This window comes from Aquarana catesbeiana, linkage group LG01, assembly GCF_042186555.1.
Source record: "Aquarana catesbeiana isolate 2022-GZ linkage group LG01, ASM4218655v1, whole genome shotgun sequence".
Lineage (NCBI taxonomy): Eukaryota > Metazoa > Chordata > Amphibia > Anura > Ranidae > Aquarana > Aquarana catesbeiana.
This window is the reverse complement of record NC_133324.1, coordinates 457,373,814-457,385,605: the sequence shown is the minus strand read 5'-3', so window position 1 is coordinate 457,385,605 and position 11,792 is coordinate 457,373,814. Positions and strand designations below refer to the sequence as shown.

The following is an 11,792-nucleotide window of genomic DNA, read 5'->3' as shown; positions in this document are numbered from 1 at the left end:
AAAGCCAAAAAGGGGTTAAGAATGGGTTAAAAACGCCCGTGTTGCGGTGCTTCCAAAGTGCCTTTCATTGCATTCCAATGGGCAGGGGCGGTTTGGGAGCGATGTATACAGCCTTCCCAAACTGCCCCAAAAATGCTGCTTGCAGGACTTTTTCTACCAGTGAATGTTTGGCAAAACATTACTTATAAATATCCCCCTTAATATATTTGTAAAGCTTTGCCTAAATTGACGGCGCTATATAAGTACCGTTAATAAATAAATAAATTATAAGAGAGTCCAGCAGTAGCTGCTCACTTGTGGACTGCATCTCTCTAATTGATACTTTATACACAGCTGTATAGATGTGCGAAAGAAAGGGACCTATCCCTTCTCTGTTTATATCAGCTTTGTGCTCTGAATACAGCAGAATAGATCTGATGAGTGGAATATAAAATGACACTAACTCTATAGCAAATAATTACACAAAGAGCTTGTAGTCCTGTACATGGTAAATAAAAATTTGGGAAAAACATCATAAATTCCCTATAAAATGTTCCAAATCAAACAATTAGGAATATAAAAGCTAACATACCATAGAATGAAAAAAATGAAGATTGACTTTGTTCTGTAGATACAACTAGTGCACATTTTCTTAAATATAACATAAATTTATCATGAGCCTAAATTAACTTACTGGTGGTCAGTCATAATCAGAGGACTGGAAATACTATTATCATTAGGATGCCAGTTTGGTATATCACAATTTTCCACTAAAAAGGATTCTAGGCAGATTTGCTTTCTGAGCCCTGTGTACTTGCATTGACCTAAGTACATGTACACCAGCTGGCCATGTCCATCACTCGAGCCAAGTCACAGAATTCCTGAATATACTTAGATCCGGCAGGGCCTGTTGCACAAACAGTCATTAGTTTGTAGGACTTGAGCAAACTAGGGCTTAAAATGAAACAAGCTTGGAATTTTTCCTGAAGAAGTCAGCTTTTTTTGTGAATTAATCATGAAAGATTTACCACACATTCCACTTCTCTCTATCTTCACGGTGGCTGCTTTTGGCTTTGCGGAGAGACTCCCCAAAGGTTTGTTTCAACTGCTTCGTTCTGTCACTTGGTCATGGTTATGCATTTTAACTGCTGTGAAAGCGAGTGAAATGTTTAAACATATAACCATTGTATATTTTCAAGTTAATAAGCTTAAAACACTTTTGATATTTCTTTTGTAGTTACATGTATAACCTATATAGACACTGCTAAAATGACATCTTGTATTTACTTATATTATATTAATTTAAATAGATTTTATTTTGTTTCAACAGTTTAATGCATTGATTACAACTAGTTGTCTTGTATTTTCTTTGAGTTTCGCTCACATCCTGTAAACATGATTAACAGTTTGCTATCTCATTGATCATTGTTTCATACACACCTTTATACATTTTTTAAAATAAAATAACATGAGTAATAAATATATATATATGTATGTATTTATTTTTTCCCCTAGAAATCAGTATATATGAAATTATTTTGGTTGTGTGTACATGCTGTACACATATGTGTATGTGTATAGGAAGCTAAGTTACATATATACATATGAAAAATTTGTAAGCAGAAAGGAGGCCATAGTCCTTTCTGTGTGAATTGTATACATTGTGCAAATATTTCAAACTTTAAGGTTTGCCATATATAGCCTTATACACACTAGGGATGGAACAAGATAAAATACTGCTGTGGTAATTGGTAGGATAGGGGATAACAAACAAAGAGGATTGCTTAAGTCATTCCACATAAAAAAGTAACCTTTTTCTTGCGACCAAGCCATAACTTACAAATTACACAGGGGTTATAATGTTTTGCTGTGATTGGTGTAGATAGTCTAAATGAAAATAGTGTGAAAAGTACCTACGTATTGACAACCTTGATTTAGGGAATTCAGTTCCTTCATTAAAATAAATTAAAATTAAAGTAAATTAAAATTAAGTTCACAATCATTTGTAAATGTCCCTCCAAAGTTATATAAAAGGGTACTTTTGTTTTTTCCCATCACTTCTTTTATAAACCGTGACTTCTTTGGTTTGTGTTTACCATTTCCTGGTTGTAAAAGTTGAACTCGAGAGAAAGATTCCTTTGATGAAATGATTATATATGATTATATATGAGCCTGATGAGAAATCATAGATTTTCCTCTGTCCATATGATTGATATGCGACTGTAAAAAGTTATCTGGAAGTGTTCTGTGACAGATTTTTAAAGTCGCAAACTGGCATTTTCTTAACAAATCTATGTGTGGTTGTTATATTCATTCCATGTGAATTTTATTAGATTTTTGTTCTGATTATTTTTTTAATACATGCTTATTTGAAATTATTTATATGCAGGATGAGCTAATACCAAAATATTGTGTGGCTTTGTTTGTAAAGTAAATCTATCATTGTAAGTTCAAAAAAATATGCCATTATTGTATACTTATATAGAAATGTCGGTTAATAAGTAAACAAATAAGTACACAAACTATTAACTGAAACCTGAAATACAAAACTTCATAGCTGTTCTGACTCTTTTTAGTCACTGTGTACATTACAAATGATGTACAGGTCAGGATAAGGTATGGGGTTACCTGTAAATCTGTAATTTTCCCTTGGCCACCAAGTCTAAGGCCTACCACAATTTGCAAGTCATTGAACTTGGAATGGAGAGGTTGTGAAGCAGTTCCCTGGTGCTCTACAGAGACCTATAGTTCAAATGGGAAATGCTTTTGATCTTTTTGGAAATGTTAAACTATGATACAAAATTTCATTTAGTAAAAGTAACAGAGGAGCTCTAGATAAACTAACTAGTCTTCACCACTGCCCCAATACGCACGGTCCCTGACACTGCGACAATATTAGGGATGTCGTTTTTCAGATCCTGACACGATACTATGACCTGTCTTTTTTTCTGGATCACAGCTGGTGGAACAGCTTGCAAGATGCACACCTATAACAGAGCTTTTCATTGATGTCATTATTACAGCTTTGCAAATTTTTACATGCTTGAATCTAACAGATGCTGAAAATTAGTGCAGAGTGCATGTGCTGTATGCTGGTGGCAGTTACAATTGGCAATAAGTGCAATGCCAAAAAACAGAGGAGTAGCATCTAAGTAGAATTATAAGGAAGAGATTTTAATGGCAGGACATCTTTGCTATTAACATTCTGCTTTAAACCTTGAAATGTGCACAGCCAACCTGCTCAGTACATCAGTTTTCAGCAGGCATTGCTGCAGTGCAAAAACCCACCTCATTTTCTTTTTACCAGTAATGTGGTGATCTGAGAACCCCTGCTTGGGATGCAGCAGAGGAATTCCTAAACACACCCACTACAGATACCTATGTCTCCCCTTTTACAGAGATGCTAGTATCAAAAAATATATACCTTTCTGCAAAGCCACTAATAAACTATAGCCTGCTTTTGAAGTTTGTATGTTATTGATGACAGGAGAAGCAGAGAGAGAAAGTTACTTAAAGTGGTTGTAAACCTCAGACATGAAACATGAAATATGAAGAAAGCATATCCCTCAGTAGTGTGTACTTGTCTCGAATAAAAGCACTAAGTGTAATTTATGTCTGCTAATGTGTTCCTCTGCTATCAGCATGAGTCACTTCTGACAAGTTTTCCTGACACCAAGAGAAAAATTCTGACAGGGGAGGGATTTCCAGCAGATTAACAGCCTCAGCTCTGTTCCTTTGTGCTGTGTGAAGGGTGTGTGTCCCTCCCCTCCCCTTAGCTTTCAGATCTTCCTTCACTGAGGTATGAAGTGTGTAACTTCAGCTCTCTGCCTCCTTTTTTCTGAACTCTCAGACAAGCGTTTAAATTCAGTACTTTGAACAGATGTAGATAAGAGAAGACTGCAGATAAAAAGGAACACCTTATGTAGAAGAATTTGTGTATCACCTGAGGATAGTCCCTTCACTGGGTATATGAAAAGGTTTACAACCACTATAACACAGGCCTCAGAAAGTAAACTCCCAGTGAACACAGAAGGTGACTGGCTGTAGTGATTTTGGCAGTGTGTTACATTGAAAATATAAGTTTATAATTGAGTGAACTTTGTGGCTTTAGCACAGGTACAGAGTCGTTCAATTGCTCACCCAATTGGGTTGATTTACCAAATAGGCTGTTAACATAGCAAGGGCATTTTTCCTAAATGTGGTGGTGAATGTGGTGAATTTTCACTTTGCAAAAAATACCCAATCACGTGCAAGTAAAAAAAGAAAGAAAAAAAAAAAACAGAATTTTTGATTGCACGTGATTGGATGATGGAAGTCAGCTGAGCTTCATCTTATTCACTAAGCTCTGGGAAAAATGCAAAGTTAAATCTACTTGCCTTTAGTAAATCAACCTTAGTGATTGCTATCACTCAAGTCCGAAACTGCTCTTTAATCATATTTTGTAAAACTAAAATGATAAACCTAGATACATAAATAAAATTTTTTCTGTACCTGTTTTTTTCCAAATGCTGTAATTTTTAAAACCCTTAAACTGTACTTTTTGTGCCAATGAAAACTAAAAATCTATTTGTCTGAGAACTTATATACAGTTATCTCACTTCTCAGATTTGGGTGTGCTGATCCTGAGAAGGGTAACCTGTTATGATCCTCATGACTAAGCTCTGGGGGGCGGAGTGAAACGCGTTGTGTGCGTGGCCTGGTCAGAGGTTGCCACTCCATTCATTGCAGTAAGACACCATAGATGTGTGACTTCCAGGGGTCACCCTTCCTTCCTTGAACCTTTGCAGGAGCCAGGATGGGCTCCATCACCTGTCGGCACTCTAGTAGCAGCTGCGGATGCACTGTCCACATACCCCCCTCCCTTTTAAGCCTGAGCAGCCCACATACTTTTCTCAGGTAACCTGTTATGATGGCTGGCTGATATATGCCACAGCTAGACTCCCTGCTAGTGCTGGATGGTGGCATAGACCAGTCCTAGAGACATAGCTAGTCTGAAGCAGAGCATGTTTGTGCCATATCACGCACAGTTTCCAGTAAGCCTCCAAAGGATGGGAGCCTCAGCTGTGCCAGGTAAAAGCCATCTTGACAGTTTACCTTTGCTGTATGTTACAAGCTCTCTCTAAATTTAATTACATTTTTCTGTTAACCTGCGCTTTGAAATTATTTTAAATAGTTGTCTACAGTATATCAAATGTGAACCTTAGTAATGAAGTGTGTCAGGTGGTCCCTAATATGTATGGTTGAGATTGCTAGATTGCTGAAATGTGCTACTTGCATCATTATGGTAGTTCATTGCGAGTGGAGAAGGCAGATTTAGTATAGGATTTAAAAATGCTAGTGTAGTCTACACTTCTAATCTACCCAACATCAACCCTGTCAGCAGTAGGAGTACACCTTAAAGGTGTACAAAGTACAGATATGGAAATATATACAATATATATAATTAAAAAAAACTAAATATAAAATGTGTCAGAACTGTGCAATAATATGTGTGACTTAAATAAAGCATTAAAATATGTCAATGATTTACTGTCCGCCGCAATGTCACAGTACCACTAAAAATCACAGATCACCGCCATTACTAGTAAAAAAAAAAAAAATAATAATAAAAATGCCATAAAAATGCCATAAATCTTTCCCATAGTTTGTAGGCGCTATAACTTTTGCGCAAACTAATCAATATATGCTTACTGCAATTTTTTTTACCTAAAATATGTAGAAGAATATATATTGGCCTAAACTGAGGAAGAAATTTGTTTTTTAAAAACATTTTTGGGGATATTTATTATAGCAAAAAGTAAACAATATTGTTTTTTTTTTTCAAAATTGTTGCTCTTTTTTTGTTAATAGTGCAAAAAATAAAAAAACGCAGAGGTGATCAAATACCACCATAAGAAAGCTGAGAAAAAAAAGGACATCAATTTTGTTTGGGTACAGCGTTGCACGACCGCGCAATTTTCAGTTAAAACGACCCAGTGCTGTATCGCAAAAAATGGCCTGGTCATTAAGCAGCCAAATCTTCCAGTCTGTAAGTGGTTAAGGAAAGCGTGTTTAGAGATAATATTTCCCAGCTTTATTCTTGTTATGTGTTCGAACCATTAATAAAGCCAATGAAGTATAAGCAAAGCAAGGAGAGTCCAAAGAAATGGAATAATAACTCCTTCAAGTTTGCAGTGAAGAGATTGCTAGAAGCTGTCACTAAATTATATACTGTATGTCATAAATTGCTTTTACTCTAGCAGCAGCCCTCACATTTATGACAATTTTTTTTAACCTTGATTGGTAGTGCCTTTAAAGAAAATAAGAAATACAGCTGGATACTTGTTATGTGTACACCACTGTGTCTTGATCCTGGGGACATCTACAATGAAATGCGGCAGCAGGATTAAGACACGGTGATGTCAGAACACAGACTTGACACACAATGAGAGCTCAGTGTGGTGTGCAGCTCCCTAATGCTATTTAGTGATTGATTCCAGTAGTGCTGGGTGAAGCACTAGTTAGTGTCATGGAAGTATTATTTTAAAGTGTTTTTATTTAAAAAAAAAAGACTGTCAATGGTGGAGGATGAATTTCTAGGTAAAACACTGTTTGAAACACAGGAGGATGGACACTTTATAATATAGTGAAGCACATTATTTGCACATTGGACTCCAGGAGCACTTTATCATAAAAGGGGTGGATTTATTCTTTAACACTGTTTGGATATATTATTCACGTTATGCTCAAATTGTTCTGAGATCTAGTCACTCTAGAGAGTCACTCTAGTGTCAGATTTATGAATATAAGTACATTCAGTGCAATCACCACAATCATACGTCAACAAACAAATAATATTAGTTGCTTTCTCAAACACTGCAGGTGATTCCAATAATAATCACGTCACCGCAATGCACATCACCGCAATGCAATTCATGATAATGAAATCTTCAATATTGAAAATAAGTCATTCATGCCTCCACCCAATAGGTGAATAACCTGCTAGCATCAATGCTTGACCTGATAGAAAAGGTCAAACTGCGTTCAGAAACACTCCAAGGATATCAGTCAACTGTACTCACTTATATCTCCCTTCATGGTCCTCCTCTGGGTCCAGGAGCTCACTCTCTCAGTGTGACCATACATCACAAGATATCAGTAACCATAAAACTTACAAGAGTAAAACGCGTATGGAGGGTGGAGTTGAGCCCATGATGTCATCATGCGGCCATCTTTACTTATGGTGTGGTGAGCTATGAATGCCTAACAATACAAGTCTTTTATTATTTAAATGGAGAGTATTATAGGTCTACTTTTCTGATATCTTGTGGTGTATGGTCACACCTATTCTGTGAGAGTGGGCTCCTTTCTGAGGGTAGTTTGACCTTCTGTCAAGCATTGAGGTGAGCAGTTTATTCACCTATTTGGTGGAGGCACGTATGGCACATTTTTTTTTAAATTGCATTTTTATTAAAGATTTTCACATTACAAATACAGCACAGTAAGCTTGATGAGAGATAGAATGAATCGAACGAGAAGTAAAAAACAAACAAAATAAAAAAACAGTTACAGGCATCCAGATCAAGAATAGATGTGTATCCATAAAAAGAACTCTCTAAGGCAGACCAGTTAAGGGCTATAACAATATTTCTCTGGATTACAGCTGGGAGCATATAGCAATTTTGGACATAAAAGATGTATACCACGGGGTGAGGGGATAGTAATCTGGGTGGCATCCAGAAGTCAACAAGGGAAGAGGAGGTATAAGGGGGAGCTATATCAGGGAGGTGCGGGGATAAAAGGATGAATGTGGATTAGATAGGGTCAGGGGGGAGAACCATACTCAGATTTGTCCCTTTACTCCCAGACCCCATCGAACCTGTCAACAGCATCCTCCACTAATCCCATCATGTGCTCCATTCTGCGAATTTCGGCGTTGAAATTGAGAAGCTGTTCCTGAGAGGAAGGGGTGGGGGTCAACCAGCACATTGAGATAACTCTCTTAGCTGCTAATAAAATGTATGAGGCTAGTTTGTTTGAGTTTTTCCCCAAACCTGAGAAAGGGAGGCCAAGGAGGAGATGTAGCAGGTCCATCGGGAGAGGAGACTCAAATAGTTGTTGGAGCAGGGACATCACCATGGATCAGAAGGGTGTTATTAACTCAGATTGCCAGAATATATGGTAATGAGTGCCTCTGGTCTTACCACATCTCCAACAAAGAAATGACAGAGAGGAATCATAATGGTGTAAGATTTCTGGTGTTCTATACCAGAAGAACAGTATTTTGAACGCTGTCTCTTTCTGTGTCATGAATCAGGATATCTTGGAGGTGCAGGTTCATATCCTACCCCACTGAGGGAGAGAGATAGGCTTTTGAATGATTTGGGCCCATTTTCACATGTAAATGTGAAAATCATCTGAAAGTGGGGATGAGTCCTGAAGTACTTGGTAAATAACAGAGATTAATCGCGTTTGATGGGGGCCTTGGGAACAGATGAGTTCAAAGGTTGTTGGTTTAGGTAAAATAAGGGTAGGGGTGAAAGCTGACAGATAATGACTTATTTGGAGATAAGAGTAGTGCAAATTTTTGGGGAATTGGTATTTAGACTGAAGGTTAGCGAAGGTGCGGAATTTACGGGTGGCTGGGTGTATGAAATGGCGGAGTTGAAACAGGCCTGCCTGTGCCCAGGGGGCCATACGGGAGTGGGATAGGCTGTCCGGGAGCAGTGGGTTGAAGAGGACATTAGCTAATGGGGGGCATGGCGAAGAGAGAGAGAATTTGTTGAAACAAGTGAGCCAGAGCTTTAGTGTGAACAGCATAGAACTTAAACATAAGCTACGGAGTTTGGGGTCCTGAATCAGGGTGGGCGACCAGACAAGGGAGCAGGGGTGTGTGGGAAATAACGAGCCCATCTCGATTTCCGAGCTTCTAGGCTGGACCAGGAGACTACTGCCCAAAGGTGGGATTCTAAATAGTTTTGTTAAACATCTGGTACCCCCAGACCCCCCCATGCCTAGGGGTGAAGATCACAGAGCTTGTTATCCTATGGGCCTTGTCATTTCAAAGAAAATGAAGGAACCAATGTTTGACTAGCTTTAATTGTAACATGGGGATAGGAATCAGTAGGATCTCAAAGAATTATAGCAGTTTAGGCATAACAGACTTTTTTAGTACATTGATCCTGCCTATCTCGGGAGTGGGTTCCAACGCTTTAACATGTCACTGATTTCTTTAAACAGGGGGACATAGTTGGCCTGATACAGGGAAGTGTAAGTTGGGGTGATTTGCATGCCTAGGTATTTGGGGGAGGAGGAGCACCAGTGGTATGGGAATGAGTGTTGTAACAAATTCAGTTCCACAGATGGGATATGAAGAGGCAGTGCCTCCGTTTTAGAGGTATTGATTTTATACCCGGACAGAGCGCTGAATCTTGATCATAGGGTGTGTAAAGATGGGAGGGAAATATGTGGGTTAGTGAGAGTCAATAGAATGTCATCTGCAAATAAAGATAATTTATATTCCCTTTGGCGCATGGGCATACCTCTGATATCAGGATGGGACCGGATAGCCTCTGCTAGGGGTTCTAGACCAAGGATAAAAAGTAACGGGGAGAGAGGGCAGCCTTGTCTGGTGCAGTTAGTCATTGGGGATGTCTGAGATAAAAAGGAGGCCATTCGGACCTGGGATGAAGGGTTGGAGTAAAGGGTTTGTAGAGCAGATATAAAAGGGCCTTGGAATCTGAGTTTGGTTAGGGTGGCAAACATTTAGGGCCAGCTTAATCTGTCAAGCGCTTTCTGAGCGTCTAAGCTGACAATAATGGCAGGTCTGCGTACTCTATTTAACATGTCTATGAGGTCTATGGTGCGTCTAGTATTGTCTCCCTTGTCGATCAATTTTGTCAGGAATTGGGATAAACGGTTGGCCAGGATTTTCGTAAAGATTTTGTAGTCATTATTTAAAAAAGCTATAGGTCTATAATTGTCTGGAAGGAATGTTTTTTTGCCCGGCTTATGACCGAGATGTAGGAATGTAGAAATGTGTGATGGGGGAGCTTGCCTTGTAAAAGAGAGTTTTATAGTAACAGTAAATGGGGCGTTAAGGTCGATGAGAACGTCTTATAGTAAGAATAAGGAAGGCCGTCAGGTCGAGGGGATTTGCGGGAGTGCTTGATGGTGTTGGTTGGTTCGTCTTCAGTAATGGGGGCGTTTAATGTTAATGAGTCCATCTTGCCCAGCTTAGGTAGCTGGATACTGTCCAAGAAGGTCTCGAATGACTCTTGGTCAATTGGGGGATGGAGGGCAGGGGGTTAAACAATTGTATAGTTTATTATAAAAGTCGAGAAAGACCCGGGTCTTAGTCTGTGGGCAATGAGTAGGCGTATTGTTTCAAATGATCAGGGAAGGATTGAAAGGGTCTAGAGTTGAGTCTGGAGGCTAACCTGCTGTGAGGCTTATTGGAGAACTCATAGAATTTTTGTTTTGCCCATAGCAGGGATTTAGCTATATCGAACATGTCCAAAGATTTTATCTGATTTCTCAAAAAGGTTACTGCCCTCAGTCGGGCCACTGTAAAGAGGTTTTTAAAAAGGCCATATCTTTCATCCTGCGGGAGCTCACAGAAATACATTGCTCTCTAAAAAAGGCCTTATGAGCCTTCCAAAGAGTGGACGAACTGGAAAAAGATCCTGTGTTGAGTTGAAAGTATTCGGTTAGAGAAGTTTACTTTTGGTTTCAGGGTGGTTCAATAAAGACTCGTTGAGTTTCTAATGGGATAGGCAGTGGAAAGGGAAAGATCTAGGGTTAGGGGGTCATGGTCTGACTAGGTGATAGGGCCTAGATCAGAAGACACCGTTTTAGGCAGAAGGAGGGGGGGTTACAAAGAAATAGTCTAACCTGGAGAACATTTTGTGGGGGGGGGGAGTAGAACGAAAACTGTCTCCTGGTGGAGTGTTTTATCCTCCAGGCATCAAAGAGGTGATGAGCCGTATCAATTGACCAAAGTAGGAGGCTAGTGACTGCACTGGGAGAGGTAACTTAGTTTGGAATAGAGATCTCCTATCTCTTGCAGGAGAAAGGATAGCATTGAAATCACCCCCACAACCGTGAAGGGCCTAGAGAAGCGTTTCAACAGATCAAATGTTTCAGTGACCAGAATTAGGAGCGTAAACATTCATAAGGGTAAGAGGTTTAGACATGAACACACATTGCAGTATTATGTATCGACCATGCAGTCCAATATCTTTAGAGCCATAAGTGGGGTAAATTAGTAAGCCAGAGTAGTGCATTGGGTAATCCCCCTATGGTATGGGAACAGAGCAGTAACCTTGTAACTGATAATACAGTATACTGTAACCTGGAAGGCAAGAGATATACAACATCAGTGAGAATAATAAATAAAGTTCAGTAGCGTGATAAGCAGGCCGGAGTGGCCTAAAAAAGTAGAACAGGAACAACAGTTGCAGGCCTGAGAAGCAAAAGCATCTCAGGGGTCCTCGACCGCAGTCAGAGGACAGTAGGGGATCAAGGCAGTCTCCAGTGAGGATGAGGCAATGTGCACCGCCAAGCCACTCCATCTTTGGCTTGAGCAAGCAAGGGTCTCCCTATAAACCTTCTATGAGTTAACTAAAAACAAAACCAAACAGTTCAAGGCATTTCAGTGGGAGAAAACAGAAAAGACACAGAGATCAAAAATCAAACCCGTGTAAGGGATGACAGGGGGTAGGAACCCCAGGAGAAGAATCATGAAGAACATGTCACAGGTGGTCAGGTTGGTAGCCGAGAGCATTGAGGGCGATGTGGCGTGGAGTAGGCTTTCGCTCCTCTTCCTCTCACCA

General features: G+C 39.4%; 1 protein-coding gene across 1 annotated transcript in view; it reads left to right on the top strand.

Annotated features, from left to right (window-relative positions):
- Positions 1–875: 875 nt before the first annotated feature.
- MUSK (muscle associated receptor tyrosine kinase) overlaps positions 876–11,792 on the top strand; it is a 278,906-nt gene continuing 267,989 nt past the window's right edge. Inside the window, exon 1 of the mRNA XM_073591125.1 lies at positions 876–1,073. Within this exon, the coding sequence (XP_073447226.1) occupies positions 995–1,073 (79 nt within the window). The 5' untranslated portion in view covers positions 876–994. The remainder of the gene's footprint in view (positions 1,074–11,792) is intronic.